This window comes from Halichoeres trimaculatus, unplaced genomic scaffold (assembly GCF_033239565.1).
Source record: "Halichoeres trimaculatus isolate MK-OKI-2021-1 unplaced genomic scaffold, fHalTri1.1 fHalTri1_scaffold_19, whole genome shotgun sequence".
Lineage (NCBI taxonomy): Eukaryota > Metazoa > Chordata > Actinopteri > Labriformes > Labridae > Halichoeres > Halichoeres trimaculatus.
In genome coordinates, this window is record NW_027437197.1 from 4,291,000 (window position 1) to 4,314,891 (window position 23,892).

The window sequence follows — 23,892 nt, forward strand, 5'->3', positions numbered from 1 at the left end:
GATCAAAATCAAGATTCAAACTGATACCCTCTTCTCTGAGTTCAGGATTTCTTTTATTCTAACAAAAATCACCCGAGGCACAGAAATCAGTTCAATCAGATTTTTTATTTCAATAACACTCCATCAGTTTAAAAAGCTTTCTTCATTTTCAATCTCTGGTTTAAGCTAAGATAAAACCTTCCTCAGAGGTCTCTGACGTTTGGACGTCAGACCGTGAAGAGGTGGGTCCTCATGTCCTCAGTGCTCCTTCTTCAGCTTGGACAGAGCCATGAGGAGCTGGTCCCTCCTCTGTATCCTGGCCGTCAGGTGCTGCCGGTCGTTTGGAATCAGCTCACACATCTCCTGTGGGCCGAAGGGAAGGAAACGTTTAAAAGAGGACGGACAAAAGAGGAGGTTTTTATTTTGACTCGATCATTATTCCACCGGCTTACCGGAGTTTCTCAGGAGTGTGAAAACAGCAGAGGAGAATTTAGTCGACGTTTTTGTTGTTCTGAACTGGAAAGTGTTTGTTTTTTGCTAAATTAATCTTTTTGTTTCAGTCAAAATGTTTTTATCACAGCACAAAAAGAAGATACAAAAAGAGCAGTGCTGATCGGTCACTGATATAAAACGATGTTATGAACAAACACTAAGCGCAGTTAGCTGAAAAAGGTGAGAGATTAACTGCACAGAGTAAATAAGGGAGGTATGGATCTACACTAACAGACCGTGTTAGCATTTTGCTTTTTAGGTAAACAAAACAATTTAGAACAAATCTCCATTATAAAACTATCCTTACCCTGTCGCTGCCGGTAATGATGTGAAATAATTTCCCCAGTCCTGTTAGAAATCTAGTTATACATCTGGAATGCTGAATTAATCTTAAATAAAATATCTTACTTTATTAACGTGCAGATATTAAGTTATTAACTCTGCTCATCTGAAACATAGAGTGTGTTGGCGACACATAAGGATGGGTACCTTTTACATTTCAGACAATGTAGTACCAATACCTGGTACCTGGCAACCGGTGCCAGTACTCAACGGTACCAAATTTTGGTACTCTTGTGTGTTAATGTGTAGGGATGCACCAATCCAACTTTTCTGGTTCCGATACCAATACCAATACCAATACAGATGCCTGAGCTTTGGGAATCAGTCCATACCAATCCTGATCCGATACTAGAGTTAAATAATAACCTGCATGCCCTACTGTGGGATACGACTGGTAATGTTTTGGGTAAAAGGCAAAAAAATAAGTAGTTGGAAAAACTGAAAAAAACTGTTTTGGCAAAAACAATGCTTCAGAATGTACAGAAATTTTATTCAAATGTAAACTTTTATACCCTGTAGACTGGTAATGCAGCAAAAAAAAGTGCATCAAAGGTAACATTTTAAATCAAGTAGCCTAGAGCGCCAGTGAAAAAAGGCATAGAGTTGTTTGCCTGGATCTGCCCCTTTCCCACGGATACCGATCCAGCTTTGAGGGGCACCGATACCCGCTACCAGGATCGGTATCGGTGCATCCCTATTGATGTGGTAATAAATTTTTATTTGTTTAATAATGAAATCTGAAAGTTTTTCAATTTAACATATTTATTCTTCAATACATAAACTTGTAGTGCTGTGTTCGTGTCCAGCATGGAAAATTGCCTACTCTTCTACTCCCTTGCAGTCACAAGGATGTGTTCAGGTACCTTAGGGTTGCAGGATATATTGGTATCAGTATCGGTATCGGCTGATGTTGGTCATTTTTTTCATTTTATATACCGGAATAGGTCGATATTTATTCATTAGCTGACGGGATTTCCAAAGCACCAAGAGCCAAATAATATTGTTTTCCCTAAATATGCAAACACCAAAACTACCTAAGAAGAGTGGACTCTCTTTTTTTATGTCTCTCTTCCTGTTTAGATCCAAAAAACGGACAAAGCATACGTTTTTCATTACGTTTATCCTGGGTGCTCCATCCTTTGACCCTCTTCAAGGTCTTCTTTTCTCACAGTTGGGCCGCTCTTTCTCCTTGAACTAGCTTGACACATAACCTCAGATTTTTTTTTTTTTTTTTTTTACCAATATCGATATTGGTAAATATCGGCTATAACAACCATGTTAACATTGGACAGACAGATTTCAGTTGGTACCCATCCCTAGCGACACATCACATCACACTCTTCATCTGAAATGAGGTTCAAACTGGGCGACGTTTGCAGCCAGAGCTGATCTCTTTCTTCAAACAGTCGAGATTTTAAAACCGAAGAGAGGCGCGACTGTTAGAAAAAAATCATGCCTTTAGCTTTTTAAGAAGGTCACAGCAACAACTTTGACCTTTAAAGAAAAAGCGTGTGAGCATCTTCAGTTTCCAGTTCATTCCTTGAAACACAGACGTTAACATGAAGGGACTTTTTCCTTCCTTAAGGCTTTTTCTGCGAGTGAATCTGTATGTTATCGAATATGAAATGCAATAATTGAAGCTTAATTCTTATGTAAGAGCATCTTAAAACTTGTTGATTTGTTTCTGAGTGGAGGAAAAACACCAGAAAACAAGAAAGAGAGCTGCTGTTCCTCTAACTCGCTGACCTTTAAGTATTTATTGCTCTAGCTCAGGGTTTCCTCACACAATGACCTTCTATGGCTAACACTTTAACAGCTTGTGATAGCATGTGACCATGTGGGGCGGCGAGGGCTGGTAGGTGACATCTGAGAGGGAGCTCTTAACTCTCAATCACGCAGAACCAGAGACACCGAATCACTGCGTCAGCTGGATGAAACCACTCTCTGATCTGATGAATCATCCTTGTACCATGACACAAGAAGTGGAGTAAACACACACATGGCTGAGGATCTGTCCCCTTCACCACCATCACACTTACCTTGGCGATGCTTCTCGATCCCTCACCGCAGAAGTCTGGTACGGGTCCGAAGGAGGCCAGGACTCGTTTCAAGCCCTCTCCGTAACGTTTCATGTAATCTTCCAAGCCTGTGAGAGGAAAACGGGTCATCAGAGGAGCAGGACCAGGAGTGAAAACGCGTGAAAACATGTGCAAACAGCAGAGATCTGGCAGGGGTTGCTTCTCGTATGCATCGTGAAATAAGACAGGGTGGGTCAGACTTCAGGAGCGTGTGTGAAAACTCAGCTTTCATGACGCTTAGAGCAAAATATCAAAACTAGAGCACCTGTGAGAAGTAGGTTAAAGTTAGGAGCAGGTTATTTGACATGTAATGAGTGTGGTTTCTTATTTTGCATCCTAGATGTTTAAATCTTTGAGTTTCTGGGATGAATTATCAGTGACAGCTGATGAAACATCTTCCTAAACATGAATTTTAACTCCTACATGAAATGATGTCCCAACCCGCCTGATTCTGCTGTGTTAATAAACTTCACAAAGACCCACTGTTAAAAAAAGAGAAGCCCAAACATGCTCGTTGATGAAATTTCACAGTTCTGGACGTCACGGTGCAGTGACGCCATCCAGTCTGAAATGAGACTCACTGCTGAGCGCGCGTGTTAAACGCTTCTTTATAACTCACTGAGTTTGACTTTCAGGCTGATTACTCTGAGTTATTCTCTTATTACCTTCATTGATTTATCTTTAATGATTCATTTGTAAAGTCAGCAGCAGTCGCTTTGGCTGATAAATGATTGAAGTGCTGCACAAACAAAGTGTTAAAGATTAATTAATGAGCGCTCAGGTCAGTAATAAGCTGCTAACAGGACAAAATCTGATGTTGTGTTTACTCAGCCGCAGTGAACAAATAACTTCTCAGTGGATTAATAATTCATAAAGAAACAAATCTGATTGGATAATCTGATGAACATCTAAATGTATTGGCAAAAAATAGTAACAAAAAGAAAAAAATTAAAATTAATATTAGCAATAAATGTTGTCTGTTAAGGTATTCTAAAAATATTTCTTTTAGGATTTTGCAAAAAAATCTTTGCAAATTTTTAACATCTCAAGATTTTTTGTCATGATGGATTTTTTTTAATTTCAATTTTTTTTGCATATGTTAAAATTTATGTTTTTTAATTTTTGCAAGTTTTTGAAATTTCATTTTTTTATTTTTGTAAGTTTTTCAAATTTTTTGTTATTAAAAAAATATTAAATAAATAAATAAACTTTTGAAAATTTGTAAAAATGTTTGCATTTGTTTGAAATTTAGGTTTTTAATTTTTACAAGTTTTTGAAATGTCATGTTTTTCATTTTTGTAAGTTTCTTCAAATTATTTAAGATTAATTTTTTAAAACTTTTTTAAATAATTTTTTGCATATAATTACAACTTGTTTTTTAATTTTTGCATGTTTTTTAAAAGTCATTTTTATTTTTGTAAGTTTCTTCAGTTTATTTCAGATTCATTTTTTTTAAAACTTTTTTTATGCAAATTTAATTTTTTTTGCAAGTTGCAAGTTTTTGCAAGTTTTAGGATTTTTTATTTCTGCAATTATCTTTGAATTTTTTAAGATTAAAAATTGTTACAACTTTTGCAAGTTTCTTCAAATAACAATTTTTGCCCTTTTTTTCCAAATTTTAATTTTTTGATTTTAGCAACTGTATCAGATATGAAAAAAACTAAGACATCACATGTAAAGTTTTCTTTAATTAAAAAAAATCTCCTTGGATTATCATTCACTTGATTTACTTATGTTAGGAATTTTATACACTTAGTCTTTGTTGTGAAGATGAAGTAGATTTTGTGGCTCTGGACTGACTTTAATCCAGACTCCTGAATTAGAAGTCATCGTGGATCAAACACTGAGAATATTTTTTCCATTAGATTAGAAAAACAACACGGAGCTAATGATCTCTGAAGTCCCCCTGACACCGTAAAACTGGACCAAACACGCCATAAAGAGGGCCAGGAGGTTTGGTTTGTTGACATTCCTGCGATAAGTAACAGAAAAGACGAAGGACTCGATCTTTGGAGCTTCACAAAGAGACCGAGAAATCTGTTCACAGCGGCGCTTTAATTACAGCAGGTCAGGAGGTGCCTGTTTCAAACCGTCCTCTCAAACTCATCTGAAGATTCACACCCAGGATTTAAAAGTCAGACACTTTCCTAAATTAAAGTACAAAAAGATGCTGGATATTTTCTTTATTGTGTTTATTTAATGAACTTTCTACCATCTCGTGTTTACCTTGAAGCTGGATGTTTTCATGAATCTTAGTGGGACTCACTATATCTGACACAGCAGTGTGATAAGTACCATCTACCTTCAACAAAACACACACTTTGTCTGGGTGGCAGAGACAAGGCTTATACCAAGAATCCCCTTTTCCTCTTCTAATAGTCTCCATTTCTCTGTTTTCTTACATTTATTACATATTTAAACTCAAATCAAATTTCATGGAGCCAGCTCTGGCCTTTGGCATCTTCATCTTTGAGTCATTATACAACAAACTGATTCCTGTTTGCTTTGGAAGATAAAAATAACCACTTTAAAGACAATAAATTTGAAGTTAGAGTTGGCAAACGTTAAACTAAAACGCTTATCTGCGGCTTTAGTGAGTTTGTTTTCTGTATCAGTAGATGGGAGCTTAAATTATGCTAAAAGCTAAGCTAACTGCGCTTTTCACTACTGAGACAAGGTAACGATTTAATCAATCTGCAATTTTCTCCTCTGATGAAACTGGATCTCCTTTGGAAATCGTTGTTTAGGCTCAGTTTCCAGCGGACTCGTCTTTATAAAAGGATAATCGTCTCCTGTGCAGGTATCCAGTCATTCAGACACAGAGACAGAGAGCCTGAGTGCTCCTGTATCTGATGGGAATAATTTAAGGACAGAAAGCCACAACAGGAGCTGCTCTTAAAGAACACGATGGTTGTGTTTCCTGAGCAGAAAAACAAGCCGTCAGTGGAGCGCTGCAGGACTGTAACTACAGGTAGAGCTGGCACCTGGTCTGAAGGCCGAGATGTGGGCTCTGCGAGTTTTGGATTACTGGTGTGAGGGAGTGCATTCATCGCTTCCCATCAAAAGGCGGCTTTGTTCTGCCCAAGCGTCCCCTTTTCGGTGTGTGTACACAGTCAGGGTTACTCTCTGGGTTTCACACTCCCCTTTGATATTCTCCATCTCCCTGAGGTTTCACTCTCTCTGACACACACAGGATCGCCACTGTATGGTACAGTACATGTATGTTCTGCTCAAACATCGCCAAAGTCTTTGTGAGCAGTGGCACAGTTTGGATGACTGCGATATTTGAGTGTGTTTCCTCATAGTGACGATAACTTAAACTGGTGTTGATATGTTTGAGTTCAGACGTTCTTTAAACATCTAAAGTTTTTTTTTGTGAACCTTCAGCTGAAAACGAGACAGGTTTAACATTTACAAATTTGTATGTTGAAATGAATCAGGGCCCGTTTACGCATCCAGCCATTAGCAAGGAAAACAGACCGTTGGTACTAATGGTTGAAAAAAAAGGATTTGCGCAGGGGGATTAAATTCGGTGAGCGTCTTGCTCATGTGTTACTGATGTTGAGAAAATCGGCAAATTTAGGTTAAGGTTTGTCAGTGAAGTGTTTCCAGGAAGTTTCCCAGACATACACTGCAAAAAATTGAAATCTAATCAAGTGTTTTTGTCTCATTTAAAGGAAAAATTGTCTTGTTATACTTGTTATGAGTCACATCCAACTCATCGGCCCAGAAAAATGTCTTGTTTCAAGGTATTTAAAGACAAAAATGAAGTCTAAATTGCTGTAATAAGTAAAAAAAAAATCAGTCAAGGGAAAATAAAAAAATACTCGAAGCTTTGGTTTAAACTAGAATAATGTCTTAATATGAGTAACTTTTCTCTTGTTGGCATTTTCTACTTAAAATAAGAGAAAAACACTTGATAAGATTTCAGTTTTTTCCAGTGTATAACATTTACACCAGTGAACTTGGTGAACTGGCCGATGTAGCTGTGCATGTGGGTAATGCTACAGCCAAATGGGGCAACCCATAATAGTACGAAATGATTAATGGTTGTGGGATTATGGGCCCTGGTCTAGTCCAGATATAACTGACTTGTCTTTGACTTAAAGCTTTGTTGTGAAGCATTTGTTTGCGGTGGTTTTGGCGCCCCCTGTGGACAAAACCCGCTATTTGCTGATCTCATATTGAAAATCTGTTTTCTTCAAGTAGCTAATGTCAACTCGAGAATGATTTTAGGGCGTTAAAAAGCATTCGAAATGCCATTTTTGTAGGTTTTTTGGTATCAGTTCATGCATCAATTCATGCCATTTCATCATAATTTGTTTGTTGTGTTGGTCATACTATGGAACGGTTTATTGCTTGTGTTTAGTGAATAATGTGGAAGATAAACTAATAATAATTTTCTGTATTGGTATCTTTCTGTTGCTTAACCAGCTAAAAAATCCTCTCAGTGGCTTTAAGTTGTACGCATATGAAGCCATTTTGGTAGTTTTTCTGCAGGAAAACCGACTGAAAGAGCTCCAAACTCACAGCCCCCCCTAGAGGAGACATTTTTTTTCTACCTTTTTTATGTTACTTTTTCTTCTTAGTTTAGAAATTTAGACCTTTCAATGTCTCAGTGACTAATCATAAAGCCAGAAAACTCTCTGTAAACTTGTTTATAAAATATATTGTTTGATTGCTGACTTCACGCTCCGTTAGCCTCAACGGTGCCAGTTAAATCTTGAGAACCTAAAGTCGAAATGTTCAGAAGTTTTTTCTTTCTTAGTATCAAAAGCTCTCTTTAGGGAACATATACCTTCAGGTGCATTGAGGTGAATCGTTTCCATGGGACCGATGAAGGCGTAACGCATCCCCAGCCCCTCTGACATCACCAGGTCGATGTCCTTGACAGAGATAATCCCATTCTGAAGAGGAGAGGGAGGAAGCAGATACAGATCGTTAAACAGTTTCATGACTGATTTGTATTAGTGTCCCAAAATAAAAAACCAAACAGTCAGTCAGTCAGGAAGGGTATGACTACAGCAGCTCCTCAGACAAACACGTTCTTTATCTGTCAGAACCGTGTAAAGCGTTGAGAGATCCACCCTGAGGCCTCCGTCCATGTTTTTCACTGTCGCCTAGCTCCTGGGCGGAGCATTAATCATCTGGTGATACCAACAAATAAACTCCTGTTTTAAATAAAACCCCGTTTTAATTTTGTCTTGGGGTGAAAAGAAACTGTACTTTCCATCTTGGCAAATTTTGGCTCCTAACCCCGAAGGCTTTGGACGAGCTACGTCCCTTTGATCACGGCAAACGACTCCCACCATATAAGGTTTCTCTAATCAGCCGCTGCTGTGTCCTCAGGATTATGAAGGCAGCGAGGAGGGAGTGGTTCAGGTAACTTTGGGTTAGATACCTGATGGCCAACCATCGAGGAAATCAAAGCTCGGATGCAGAGGGAGGAGACGAGACGAGGGGGGACAGGGTCGTCTTTGTTTCCGTCCCTGCACCCAACAACGGGCCCGTTATCCCAGCAGAGCGGGATTGAGGGTGGGGTCCTTTCTGTTCGGTAATCGATGAGGGTAACCGGGCGCTTTCTCAGCTGCTCTGCTTTCCAACGCTGGCTCTGACTCAAGGACTGCTTTCTGTGTGTGTGTGTGGAGGGGTGAAGGAGAGTCCCTGTTATGTAAGACCAATCACAAGGCCACCCTGAGGTCCCCAAAGGCCTTGATGCAGACTTGTGGTCACAGTTTGGGGGTTTTCTGTTAATTGGCTGGTGATTTAAAGTCTACCAGAGAGTGTATCTTTGTTCCTCCTCTGTCTGTGACCCACTCTTCAGACACACCTGAGTCTGCTGAACTGACAGCTCATTTTTCCAGAGGGTTAGCTGCTGGATCTGAACTTTGCTTCTTAACTGGTGTGAAGTCACGTCACACAACCGAACAGTCGAGCATATTGTTTCTGAAAATAGGCCACCCCATCATTCACGTAATGAATCAATTGGCTGCTTTTACGCGGTCGCCACCATCGGTTTGGCCTCTGGTGAAGGAGTCAAGGCGACGGGAGATCAAAGGTTGTTTACGTGGTTTTCGGTACAAATTAGTGATGTAGAATCAATCTAATTGGCACAACAGGTCACAACACAAGTACACAAGTGTTTCTTTTAACATTTATAGAGGCTCCAGTCAGACAAGTCCGCCAGACTGGATCGAATCAGTCCCTGAAACCAAAGTGAGTCTTAATTTCTCCATTTGCGTGTTTGGTTTTCACGCTGTTGAGTTGAGGGGTTTTCTGGACTTGTGACTCGACTCAGACTGAAGTGAAGCGTCACCTTAAGTCCACTTGTGTTCAGCGGCTTGTCATTCATCATTACAGATGCCGTCAGTCGCGGGAGTTTAAATTAGAACACCGCCTCAGGTGAGAAACAGACTGCGTCACTCAGAAACCATTTTACACATCAGAAATTTTGAGGTGTGTGTTTGGCTCGGCTGCATTTCGATGCTCTGTTTGTCCTTTTGTTGTGTGACTGAGCAGCTGGAAAGAGACTGAACTTGTTGTGGTAAACATTCAACAACATTCCACTTTTTATTTTGCTGAGAGCTCACAAAGAGTCTTCAAGGTTAACGACCTGTTCTTCTTTCCTAGGTGCCGCCCTGTCGGCTATGGCTACCTTTTGCAGCAGCTCTCTCTTTTTTGTCTGTTTCTTGTAATTTTTTTCGTCTCTTTTTCGTCATCTTTGCATTTGGAGAGGATCGTTACTTTGTATGGCTCATTTGTTGGTCATGGACACCAAACTTTTTGTGGCTTCAGTGATATTTTTACTATTTTTGCTCCTGTGTTTGTCTGGAGATCCTACATGTAACCATGGATACATTGTTTACATGTGAAATCAGCTGTTAGCAGCCTGTAGCATGTCAATGCTAACTGGTGCAAGGCCGGATGTTTCCCTACAGGGTGAGGAGAAGGAGGTGAGGACGACGTGCTGGTTCTCAGGTGTGAGCTAAGAAGTGACGACATGGACCTGTCCTTCCATCCATCGTTATTGGGAACGTAAGATCTATCTCCAATAAGATGGACGAGCTAGCTGTGCTAACCCAGCAACAGAGGGAATACCAGAAGGCAGAGTAGCATCATGCTATTCACAGACATGGCTAACAGAGCTAACAGCGGACACCAAGGCCACATTGGAAGAGCTTCACCTGCTGTGAGCAGACAGGATCCAGGAGACAGAGACTGAACAGACTGCTGAAGAAGCTCAGTCCTGGACCCTGTGGAGGTGGAGGCTGGCTGACTGGACAATGATGGACAAGCTGTCAGCATCTATTTTCTTATGGAGCTTTTTGCACTTAACCAATGAAGTTATACTCTATTCTATTCTTCTTCAAGCGTGTCTTGTGCTGTGGCATAACTGTGACGTCTAGATCAAGTTAGTGCACCAAAAATTAAAGAGGTTTTCATGGGGCGCCGGCCTAGCAAGCCACGAGGTGTGGACCCTTTCTGCTGGGTGTGTCAGGAAATAAAAGGTGTGGACAGGCACAGTACACCCTGTGCTTTGCATGAAGAATCAAGGCATCAAACTTTAAGACTTTCCAGTTATGAAATAAGATGAACTTTAGAGATAGTAAAAAGAAATCTGCTTTATAGGGTTCACAGCACAATGAGTATTTTGTTCACTTCACTGAAAAATCAGTTTAAGCTCAACATTTTTAAGCTTTCATGGAGGAATCTGTCTTGTTTTCTGCTCAGCTTTTCTGAGGTCACCAGGGTCGGGCTTGGATCAGTGGTTTATCAAGTTCACCTGCTCGTCGCAACGGCAACAAAAATATTCCAAAGCTCATCTTTTCTTTCCTCCTTTCTTCTCTTCATTCTGAGTAACGTCTGAATCACCGAACGTGACAAACGTGTTGCCAGGTGCACTTACTGAGCTATCACTCCAAAATACAGAAACTTATCAAATGTTTTTGTCTTATTTAGAGCAAAAAATGTCTTGTTATACTTGATATAAGCCACTTTCAACTGATCAGTCCAGAAAAATCTCTTTTTTCAAGTTATTTTAAGACAAAAATGAGGTCTGAAAAAATACATTTTTCTGGACTAGTCTGGTGAATGTGGCTCATATTAAGTCAAAAAGGCATTTTCTACTTAAAACAAGACAAAAACATTTGATAGGATTTTCAATTTTTTTCCACTATAAGGACCCAGGCTGCTCATGTTCAGGACTTACCTGTCAATCTACATGGACGAGAGCGGCTGTCAAAAGTCAGAACAAGCTGTTCCTGTTGGGCAGGTCTGTCTTTGTTTCAAATTCATCCCTACATCCCTTAAATTTAAGATGCCTTTTCAAACCTTGACCTTTAAACCAAAAACTTTTCACTTCTCACTTCTCCAGTTATTCTAAAAAAAGCAGAAACAAGTCAATTTCATGTCTCAGCTAAATGTATCCGTCTAGAAGACGCTGCACGACACTCATTCCAGTCTTAAGCCTGACACTTTAACAGCAATGTGGCATTTTTGTCAGCGAGCACCTACGGGTGCCCTCAGGGTTAATTCTCCTCCACGGGAGCCTCTCCAATGAGTGATCCACACATGATAAGGAATGTCATGCTGATATGAGTCCCAGCTTCCACAGGCTCATGTGAAGACACAAATACCCCACAGTGGGTGCGTGAAAGTCGTGTTACAGCCTTTGGAGCGTTCACGGAGGAGGGTTTGGTGATTTGTGTGTTGTTTCCTAAAAGTACGCTGAAGAGTTTCACACTCAGACCTCAAGCTTTTCTGTTATGTCACCTGATCTTCTGCATGGCCCAGCAGAGACCTTAAAAAAACTGCAGTTCCTTAAGTGTCCACTTGAGGCTGTCTGCAGAAACATGGGAAGTCACATACACACCAATTAGAAACAACTGATCAGTAGCATCCCATTCACACAAGTTGAAATTGTCTTTTTATATTCGATATGAGCCACATTCAACTGGTCAGTCCAGAAAAATGTCTTATTTCAAGTTATTTTAAGACAAAAATGAGGTCTGAATCAGTCAAGGAGGGGAAGCTCATTTTTTTCCGACCTACATCATAAATTTGTTTATTTATTTAAACGTACATTAATGTACATTCTACCCTCCATACCTCCCTCCGAACCTGTTCAAGAAAATGATCTGTGACCCTGTCGTACCAACCAGGTGTTTTTTCAGGGATTTTACCAGTGTTCTCTCAACGCTCGTTGTTTTTAAGAGAGATAAACTCGCTGGGGATCGATAAAGCCTCCGGATCAGTCCAGAACAACTCAGAAGATGCTCTGGTGGAGGGTTATACTTCAAGATCACTGACTGGCTCATTTCACTGTCAATCAAAAAGGGATTCGGCCTCAGACAGATCATCCAATCATCATGCAGAAGTCCAGCGTCCAGGCCAGCCCACTGCCTCATAGACCCCCAGAGAGGCTGAGCGTCCAATGGGCGGGACAAAGCCCAGCGTTTATCCAATGACTGTCCAGTTTCCACAGTGGAACAACCCACTCTACGCTTCCCCACTGAAGCCAGAAGACGCTCAGCGTCCGACTGTGTTAAAGCTCTGAGACGCTGCGGGGATGAATGAGAAGGAGATGGAGCCAGTTACCTGTGATAGGAGCTGATTCTGAACTAAAGATGAAGGAAATCTAGCTCAAATTTTGTCAATGAAATGTTCACACAGCAGAACATATCATCACTTTTTTGGGGGACATTTTAGGGAAGCTTAGCGTCTCTTGCAGTCTTAGAGCAATCACCACTGGTCTGAATTGCTTGTAACAAGTTAAAAAAATCTGCTAATTAAATAACAAAAAATTTCTTGTTCCATTGAAGAAATTTTGACCTGCAACAAGCACTTCATTTTTGTCTTTAAATAACTCGAAACAAGAGATTTTTCTGGACTAGTCTGGTGAATGTGGCTCATTTTAAGTCTAAAAAGACATTTTCTTCTAAAAATAAGACAAAAACACTTCATGAGATTTCAGTTTTTGCAGTGCAACCAACCTAGACTTTGCTTTTAACTTCTACTCAACCAATGAACCAACAAGGACTCTCAGCTGACTGCCTTCATCTTAGCTCACCACCGAAGTATGAAGCTACTCATGAAACTTAAATTCAGTCGCCTGAAGAGAAAGAGCGAATTCCAAAACTCTTGAGAAGTCACGACGCTTGTTTTCAGAGATTCTCTACATTCTTTGCAGAGAGCGTATTTCTCTTTTCTCGTCAGACTCAAAATATTCAACAGATATCCGTCTTGATAACCGTTTTTCAAAAAGTCAAGGTCAGAAGTCGAATGTGTGACTGATGCATTGAGGACTGGAGCCTCTGCATGAGTCACCTGCTTTATGTAAATTAAACAGACACGCAATAATAACTGTTAAGGAGTGAGTCTGTGAAACAACTGATTCACGCAGAAATGTTAACATGGAAATCGTCAATGGAGGCCCTTTGTTGTTAGATATTTGGAGCAGCTAAGGCAGGAAATGCTCAGGTGTGTGACTGATAACATTAAAGGCAGCCCACCTCCATGAAGTGCACCAGAAAGTCATGTGAGTGAGCGTGCCCAATGCTGTGGAAACGTCTCATTTGACCAGGATCTACGCATGATTGCTGCTACAGCTGGGACCAAGTCCAAACTGATGATGCGGTAAGAGTTTAAGATCCTGCAGCTGAGAAAGACGTACAAACACTGTCGTCCATGGAGACATGGTGTCAGTTTCACAGAAGTCTTCTGTACAAGACTCTGAATCAGGGGTGGCCAACCCGTGGCTCGGGGGCCTCATGCGGCTCTTAAATATTCATTTAGCTGTCTCTGTTTCCATTTTTAAAAAACTTTTTGAGACGCATTTATTTAAGGAGGCCTTTGACTCTACCTGTACAAATTAATGTTTGATTTTTTAATTGTTTGTAGACCTTTTCAGTGAAGCACCTTGTGACTTTGTTCTATGAAAATTGCTATGCTAAATATGATTTACTTACTTACTTACTTACTCTTTTCATTCATAAAAAAGTCAGTTCACTGTAATGAGTATTGGTGTTCAGACTGATCTAAAATATTGAAATTGATACCAGGGATGTCCCGATCAGGTATTTTTGCCCTTGAGTCTGAGTTATTTTGAGTATATGCCGATACCAAGTCCCGATCCGATACTAGGGGTGAGAATTGATAAGATTTTATCAATACCAATGCTGTTAACGATCCTGCTAATCCATCCAATTCTTTAACAATTCCCTCATCGATTCCAGCAAATTTTGCATGTGGGCAAATGGTCTGATTTTCAGTGGCAACAACGCCAAACATACATCCCAGTATAGATAACTGCTTCTTCTTCTTAATGATATCAATTCTTTGATGGAACTGTTAACGATTCTCAACTGTAATTGGCTTCGATTCCCATCCCTATCCGATATGTCTACTCTGATCGCGCTCTCCTGCCATGATCTGCTCTACTTTACGGCATTCAACCAATAGTGTCACTGTTATGATGTCATGCTCTGCGTTGTTTCTGTGTGGGGTTGAGACAGTCTGACTCCGTACCACCACACAACAGTAGGAAATACTGAAATGTTATTTTTAGAGAAAGACCGATTATCGGGGCCGATATTTGGCATTTTGAAGCATATCGGCATCTGCCTTTTTTTTAATCCGGCGGCGGATAAGAAACAAATTTAAAACTGCATTGTTGCTGCTCTGATGCAGTAACTATTCAGTCCCCAGCACTGTCCCACCCACAAAACCATCTGATTGGTTACAAGCAGCGCCATGGCTCGGAAAACAGCCAATCAGAAGTTTAGTTACAACAGTAATTGCAGTTACATTGAGATTTTGGAAAACTTTATTTACTGTAGAAAACTTCAGCTATTTATTTTTTTTAAGTTTTAATTTAATTTTATAAAACATGCTGCTAAGCCTGGGAGCTGTTTAATAAACTGGTGCTTAACGGTATTTGAACGCTAAGTGTTGGAGTTTGTGTTGTTCAAAATTTTGACAGTCTCCTCAGCCTCCTTTACTACAAATAATCGGTATCGGCCCGGAAAAATCCATATCGGTCTATCTCTAGTTAATTTCCCATTCCAATCTGTAACCACATGATCGGCCCTGTTTTCTGGTCACATGATCTGATCTGGATGTCCCTAGTTGATATCAATGTTAGATCGGTGTTGATCGATACTTGTGCAATGAGATCAATGGTTAAGTTTCAGTTTCTCTTCTTTTCGAGCACTTTGCCTCTCCCCCCTCCTCTCCTGCTCTACTGTGAGTGTTACCTCCCAGTCACATCAGCAACGTAGCTGTTAGACGGCAGAGAGGAGCTTTGCTTGGCGTTATTTTAAAGCTTGTGGCTCTTGGTTGGCCACCCCTGCTCTAAATAGTTCAGACTTTATAAGGTGAGAAAAGTTTTACGAAGTTGGAGGAATTCTCCAGCAGCTTGTTGACTGACGTCAGGTGTAACTGAAAGTATGAATGTTATTTCTACGTCTTTCGAAGTCTGCAGGAAGCTGCGCAGCTCAGTTCACTTAAGAAGAAGTTAAACTAAAACTTTTGTTTTTCGCACTTTTACTTATGTCAAGCATTTCTCAGTCAGTTTGAGATGCCTAGAAGGTGACAAACACCCTTCAATTGAATTCTTGATTAAAATAACGGGGCGTTATTGTGTTTTCTGCGTTTGCTTTTAAACCAAAACCTCACTCTCTGCCAAGGACTACAACACAAACTATTCTCAGAAACTAAACATGCATCGGTGAGCCGCTTGGTTCAGTTTGGTTGAAATAGCTGACAGCATCATGTGATGAGCGTCACACCCATGTAGGTGTTGTTGTGGCTTCTGTACCAGTAGATAATGAGTTTCTACCTGCTGCTGTCTCACCTCCAGTTCATCTTTGTTTACCTGTGTCTCCAGTGATCTTACATTCACGCTGCAAACATCAACACCAAAAGTTCAGCTCAGGTTACAACTGTCATCGCGCTCATCGTCCTCATTATCATACTGGGCATTTCTTCCATGAGTGATCACATAATGGCGCCTGTCATCAGAGGCTGAAGCTCATTTACCCTCATTGTGTTCCTTTTTGGAAGGAGAGCGTGGAGATTATGGCGGAGGTGAGCCGACAAGGGGCTTCCTCTTCTCTGCCTGCTTCAGTTACAAACCCGTCAGCGGCCCCACACAGACGCACAAAGCCTCACTGAGTCAGACGAGCCCTCGTCCAGGAAGAAAAACAAACTTGCTCTCTTGTTGTGTTGAGCATCATGAAGACAGGGTTACCCAACCACGACAGGGGTGGGATCATGGTTCAAAAGGTCCTGAATACATTTCTTAGACGCAGAAAATCTGCTGCTAGATTCACTTTAACCATCAACCCGGGCACTCACCTGGACCAGCCTCCAGGACTCGGCGATGATGGCCGCCTGCACCCTGTTCAAAGCAAAACCATCAATCTCCCTCCTGAGACGGACGGGCGCCTGACCCACCTGAACAAAGAGAAATCAGCAGAGTTAAGATACAATTCATTTCAATCTACATGAGCACACCCAAGGATGTCAACTTTCAAGGTTTTTTCCATGCCAGTGTTTCCCAATTAATCCGAGCGTGTTACGAAATTCTCGCAGGGACTTGAAAGGATTTGCAACCTGCTGGCGTTTGTCACCAGAGTGTGGTAATACAGGTGTACCAGGAACTGGTGATGCAATGTCAGATCAGAGGGAAGTGTTACTGGAAGATTTTACCTTGGTCATTAAGGCGTGGGTGGTGTCCATAACGGTCGGTGTCGTCTCTGGGTGAGGTACCAGCTCCACCAGTCTGACGTAGTAGGGTGGGTTGACCTGGTGATCACAGGACATTTGCACATCACAGAGTTGGTTCCTCAGTGGGAGTGGGGGTGTTGCGACATGAAATGATGCTTTTAACATGTGTTAAGAGAAACTTTACTATACCAAGGCCCCCCTCCAAACAGCATTTGCTTCTTTGGAAACAGAGGTTTCATAATATGTAAAGAAATGTCAACTTTAAGAACATATTCTCTAACTTTTATTCACTTTTCAATAACCCAGACTCACACTAGTAGGTTGTTACACAAGGGAAGAGGAAGGAGCCTAAAAGTTCAGTTTAGATTCTTAGATAGATTAATAACAGGCGCAAACCTCCAGGTCGACACGGATCATGACATCATCAAGCCAAAGTTGCAGCCGTCACTTAAGGTGCGATTAGCTACAATCGCAAACTTGAGAATCTGGCGATTATGGCACTTTATGTGTTGTATGCTAAGGAAAAATGGTTATAAAAATAATAAAACAAAATAAAATAATAATAAAAATTACATAATATTTTATTATTGTTTTTATTTAATTTTATCTTTTTATTTTAAAATAATAATAATAATTATTAGATTACTTTTTTACCCGGATAAGCAGAGTAAATTTGATGAGATGAGATCCCATTTTTCCCTTCCCTCCAATTATCGGAGGCCCCCTGGTGGCCCCCACTTTGAAAACCACTGTCTTAAGGCATTAATTCAAACCCAGACTCGGCTCGCTGTAAGTGGACTAACCGGGTGGGAGACGAGGCAGCGACTCTTGTTCTGCACTTTGGAGAAAACAGCACTCGGCACCAGACAGGAAGTGGAGCTGCTCAGGATGACGTCTTTCCCCACGAGGCGCTCGATGTCCTGGAAGACTTTCTGCTTGACCTCCAGCTGCTCGAAGACACACTCCTGGAAAACACACCCAGACGGGGACAGAGTCAAGAAAACAACTTATTCAGACACAAAATACATGATGAAAAAAGAAGCTCTACAAAACAGGGAGGCTACAACACCAAACTGTCGACCAGTCACACTTCAAGCTGTGCAGATCTGTGCTAGGGACTGTAATAGCTTTTTAACTGGCGAGTAATAAAATAATTTACCCTCCATGTGGTTTGTGTGAGTAGAGAATTGGGCAATTCAGACATCCCTCAAAAAATCAATACCAGGGTATAAACTTGTCTTATTATGCTGCGAATTTTTTAGGGCTTTTGGATAAGGGTGAGAATTGGCTAGAACCTCATTTTGTTGTGGTTAAAATAAAGAATGTCAGATGCAGTATTTTATACATGCACTTAACTTGAAAACATAAAATTAATCAATATTAAACTAATGTTGCCAAGAAATGACTTAGGAAAGTTGTGGTCAGTTGGTGAAACTAAGAAATGTCACTTGGTGTAACCTGTGCTATTCATAAAAAATCTGATATTGCACAAAACATGACTATGTTTTTTTATTTTATCAGTCTACTAGACTGTAAAAAATACATTTTAGATTATTTAAAATTAACTGACCCAAGAATAGAGAGAAAACATTGATGTTTACAGCATCAAAACCGGCATTATTAAGTTTAGTAATAAGGTATTTGAGATTATACTTGTTACACAGTTTGTTATACAGCAAAGTAGCACTGCGGCGCCATCTACTGCAGTGGAGGTGCGGAAGACACATTGTACTTCCAACCATAGACTGTAAAAAAAATGGATGTCATCTTGCTCAGCTTGAAGTGGGGTCTCTACTGAAACTGCTCCCCCTGGTGCCTGCAGTATAGGTTAAAAAATCCAGCTCTCTAGCCATTCCAGATGGCCTGTGGTCAAACTTTAAAAAATTAATACACCTGGTAGAAATGTTTCTCACGTCTGATTGTTGTGGTGATTTGAAGATAGCATTTGGCTGTCTTGTATTCAGGTCCTCTTTTTTTCTGAAAAGTTTCGTTTTCATCAGATATATGAGGTTAAAAACAAGGCTTTACGTAACGTTTAACGATGATTGACAGCTGACGTTCTAGTGTATTTTTTTCGGGGATTGTATAATATGTCGGGAGGTAGAGTCAGGAAGTGATTAGACTCTCGAAAGAAAAAAAAATATATTATTTTTGTCCCCCAGCTCCACTCAGATTCTCCCAGAATTCCTCAGTCTTTACTGCGTAGACTCCTGTGACAACTGTATTTTGGCTTCAAAATGTACAATGATAAATGGTAGAGCCATGCTGTCCACTCTATATACAGTCTATGCTTCCAACTCACCTGAAATGTGATTTTTTTCTAATAAAATACAAATATTAAGAGTTGAAATATCAATACTTAACACCTCTACTTTTGGACTCAGCCTCAAGTCGACACTAAGGTAACTAAACTTCTTCCAACACCCTACTGGCTTCATTTCATAAAACTTGTTTATATGAAATTAACCGTTTCTCTGAGGTAAACAAAAATAATGTGCAGCAACTTTAGGCATTACAAAGAGAAATAAAAACAACAACGTGGAGCAGTTACTCTCCTCACCGTCTTGTTTTTCTTGTTTACCATTAAAGGCTTTGATATTAATTTCCGCCCGTGTCATAACCGGCTGAAAATTCTTCACAGCAGCTTAAATGAAACTAGCTGGGACCAGTTTGGATCTTGAATTGTCTGCCTCGTGCTGCGACAGAGTGTCTGAAAGGAGTGGCTGCATAAAGCTGAAGCCATGTGTTAAAAAGCTTTTATAATAACATTCACCTGCAGCGAGGAACTGCAACAACTGGCTGGACGAGCAGCATACCTGGCTAATGCATGCTTGATAACGTGATGCTGCTCTGATGGAGAGTGAGTACGTAAGAGATGTCAAGACTTTATCTAACCTAAAGGTGTTTTTATACATATATGTTCTTAATTTTCTTAGTTTTTAGGAAACACTATCAGAAAATTCAACAGATTCTCACAATTTCTTTCTTCCAGCTAAAAAACAAAACAGCTTTCAGCACTCTGTTTGTACAGATTTCATAAAGAAGAGTCAGGAATGTAAAGAAGCAGCTTTCTCTGTGTGTGAATATGTGTCATGGTATGCCCCATATTGTTTCCCTACATGTTGACACCATTCAGCTGACAGGTTAGTATAAATCAAGTCCTCCTTCCTGTCTACAAAAGAAGAAAGTCATACCTCAAGTTTGGTGTCATGCTAACGTGTAGGAGTGACTATCTTTATTCTCCCCTCTTCCTATTAACTCGTCTCTTGTTCCTTGTAGGAGTGATCTCAGCTCAGTATTGATTTATTCTGACCTGACTCACTGTAATCAAAGGCACCATTGTCTGCAGAGCTAGCTACCACACCTGACGGTTTCCTGGTTAAAAAAAGTTCACTTTCTATTTTATTTGTCACAGGTGAGAATGGATGAACAGGTATCCTCTGTTGAGAGGTTGTTTGCTTTACCCTCTCAGCGAAACAAAACTAGATGAGTGAGTAGGTGTAAAGATGTCAGGGAGGTGGGGCGCCTCTTTTCATCACAGCCTGAGAAGTTTAGCTCACCTGTCAGGGTTAGCTACTGCTCTCTATAGTTGCTATTTATAAATCCTTTCATAAAGTAGGTCATGATCAGTGATAGGTGACATCTCCAACATCAAAATATCATCAAAATCTTTAATGAAGAAACACCACGTTTTAACCATCATAAATAATAGCACGCTAAGGAGGCTTGATGGCAGTTTTACTGTTTTCCTTTTTTCAAACTTAAGTTTAGTATAAGGCTGTATATGTCTGGGTGCAAAGAGTCCTTATTCATATCCAACCTGTGGCTCTTTGCTGCTTGTTATCCCTTTCCAGTTTACACAATAATTAAAAATAAAATAAAATGAAACTAAAATTTGTTAATTAATAAAAAAAATAAATGAAATAAAATATAACCAAAAAATAAAATTAAATTAATTGAAATTAAATTAAGTTAAACCAATGAAAAAAAAAAAAAAAAAATGAAAATGAAATAAAAAAATTAATTAGATTAAATGAAATTAAATTAAGTTAAATAAATGAAAAACTTATAGAATTAAATTAAATTAAAAATAAAATTTAATGGAATTAAATGAGTTAAATTAATGAAAAAATAAATAAAATAAAATAAAATTAAAAATAAAATTAAATAAAATTAAATAAATTAGATTAAATGAAATGAAATTAAGATACCTTAATAAAAAAAAATTAAAAAAAAAAAAAAAAATTAAATCAAATAAATTAGATTAACTGAAATTAAATTAAGTTAAATAAAAATTCAATAAATACATAAATAAATGAAATAAACAAATATATTAATGATAAAGAAACAAACTGAGAACTGAAAACCAATCAAAAAAGGGAAATCTTTGCATCAAACATCTACTGATAAAAATTTTAACCAATGGTAGCATAAATATTATAAAAGCCATGGAGAAGCCACAAAATCTTTATTGCAAAATTTATAGAAAAAAAAAATAAAAAAAAATACGGTATCATAAAATGAGGTGATGTCTCCAAATCAAAAAGTGACCACTATAGGAAAAAACTGTCTGAATACTGAGGCCAATCTGTGTATGAAAATGCCACATGAAAACTTTCTGTGCTGAAACCTTGATGAATCAATGAGGTGGCGCCCCCTTCTGGAGAATTGGTGTTATTGCTAGACCACACTTTTTCAAGAACCCTGTGATCACTCCAGAATTTGATAAATGGATCATAAATGAAAACATTTACTGGATGAAGAAACTTTTTAGCCCCAATATACATTTGACAAAACCATTACTGAGCTCACGTTTTATAACAGAGTCTAAGAACATCTGGGGATAAATGTCATATGTTATGTATAACACGTGGAATTCTCATTATGAGCACAACATATGAACAGAAGCCAAAATATTTTAATCCGGGAGACAAACAAAGAGAAAAGTGTGAATGCACTGCCAATGGGTGTAGTTAATTGTTTCACCTGCACAAAGAACGCTCCCTCCAGCGCCTGGGCCAAGTCATCGTGGCTGCTGAGGAGGGCGGTCTGCTGCGACGCCGACAGCTCTCCTCTCAGCATGCGTGCTCCCTCCAGCTCCTCCATCTGTTTCCTGGAAATAAAAACACAAGACTGGGTTATAAACCCTCCAGCTGGATTTTAAAGGGAAGTGTTTTGTGGGTTTATCCTGGATTGTTGTGTGGTTGGTTTTTCAGCTAAGACTCAAGACTCAGACTTCGCCTGTTGCCACTTGTTGTAACACAGAGGCAGCCAATAATGTCAAAATGGTACAGCAGAAGAGTCAACAAAATTCCTGGGAGTATGCAGCTCATTGGATGGGATACAAAACACTTTGTACCAGTCTTATGTAAGACAAAAACCAGGAAAATGACAACCCTTTACAGTTCATTCAGGCAATTAGTCATCTGCAGAATAAAGATCCAGAAGTAAAAAAGATAATAGTAAATAAATACATGGATAAGAGCATAAGCTAAAGTAAAATCAATGAGATCCTGGTCTATAGATCTGATCTGTTTCACAGCATTAAAGGCTAGTCAGCATCATGATGTTGGGATGTTTTTGTTTGAAGGTGTTTTCCCACTAAAAGGTCTTTGTCATTCCACAGTAATGTTTAACCAGCAATGACTGGGCTGTGAAGCAGGAATCAGACCTGACCATGTGTTTGTCCATGTGGGAGAAAGTCTGCAAACATGCAATGATTGTGTGGCTCCTGTGTGAAGTGCTTAAAAGGAAGAGGAGGTTGAGTTTTGGAAACTTTAAAACTTTTAAAACCTTTTAAACTTTCTACATGTGAAGTGCTTTGAGCTTTTAAAGCTGTCAATGTGCTATATGAATACAGCTGACATTGACATTGGCATTGACTTTCGCATCCCCTCGACTCAGCATAAGCCACCTAAAGGACACAAGGGATTGTGGGTATACAATACAATACAATACCAAGCATGCGGATGTATATGTTGCTTTACACTGCATTACGTGTCTGTACATTCTGGAAAAAGACCACTGTATTGTGCAGAAATGCTGACCTGATCTCTCTGATGGCATTGGCAGCCTGCCCAGGTTGGTTGTCAAAGATCCTGACGTTGTAGCCTCCGCTGGCAAATACCATGGACCAGGATCGCCCAATCAGCCCGCTGTAATGCACATTCACAATAGATATTTAATCCCCTCCTCAAAAGGAGAAAGACTGCCTATACAGCCTATAGGCGAAGCCATTGAATATCGCCATTGTAAGGCGGTTTTTGGGATACCTCAGCTGTTTTGTCTGTCTATCATAAAATCTATTAAAATAAATTCTTGCCTCTGGTGTGCTGCAGAATCTCATTTCCTAACCTTTAGGTCCTACTCTTACCTACACAAATGTAAGTTTGAATAATCCTGCTTTACAATATTTAAATTATAATATATATATATATTTTTTAACATTCTGGTCTGTATATTCTGAGAGTATTTACTTTACAGGTCTGAAAGAGGTCACTAGAGGGGAATACAAAGTTTAGCTGAGTGTAAACTGAGCATGAACAGGTTACAGAAATTAGGTTAAAGTTTAAGCTTTTGCAAAACAAGTTAAAGTATTGGAGCTTTAGTGCAACAGATTCATCTTTTTTAAAGAGGCACATCATGATAGGAAACAAATGTAATGGTTTTTTAGTTTTAAGCAGAGGTCAGGTAAACAAATGAGGTAGCTACAAATCTAAGCATGCAATTAACACAATCTTGCAAATAGTTGTAGTTAAAACACTGAAAAAGCAGCACAGACATGAAACTTAATGCAAACTAACAACAGTGAATACAAAACATTAAAAGATAGTTTCACTTTCAGTAATCAAGTTAGGCTCCGTGCATATGGTATATTCTGCAGCTAGAGTTAAAGTTAAAGTAAAGTTTGATCAGGCTCACCTTCCGATGACTGTAATGTTCTTCATGTTTGTTGAGCTCTTGTTCTTCCACTGGAAAGTGCCGGTAATTGGAAAAACATCAGTATTTGACTGACCAGGAAGCCGCGCCCCTTCGGAGTCACGCTGCCAAAGGACCGTACGGCTATCAAGAGGGTCCAAAAAGCGTAAAAGAAGCGATTGTAGCGCGCATCCACGTCTGTAGATTGTGTTTGAAGTTTAATTTTAATGTTTGGGGTTTTATGTGTTGGCACAAGGGGCTTTGGGACCAAACAGAGAAAAAACAGATGATTTTTCACACCTCAGTTAATAAACTAAAAGATACGGCTAAAAAGAAGTGAGTCTCTTTGTCATTC

General features: G+C 39.5%; 1 protein-coding gene across 1 annotated transcript; it reads right to left on the reverse strand.

Moving 5' to 3' along the window:
• Nucleotides 1-95: 95 nt before the first annotated feature.
• Nucleotides 96-23,683, reverse strand: cryl1 (crystallin, lambda 1). Its single transcript, XM_074695115.1, has 9 exons — nucleotides 23,541-23,683; nucleotides 22,667-22,774; nucleotides 21,606-21,732; nucleotides 17,423-17,584; nucleotides 16,602-16,697; nucleotides 16,248-16,346; nucleotides 7,690-7,798; nucleotides 2,853-2,959; nucleotides 96-342 (listed from the first exon to the last, which is right to left on the reverse strand). Exons 1-9 carry the CDS (start codon nucleotides 23,564-23,566, stop codon nucleotides 238-240), a joined length of 939 nt encoding a protein of 312 aa, XP_074551216.1. The 5' UTR covers nucleotides 23,567-23,683; the 3' UTR covers nucleotides 96-237.
• Between the last annotated feature and the right edge of the window lie 209 nt (nucleotides 23,684-23,892).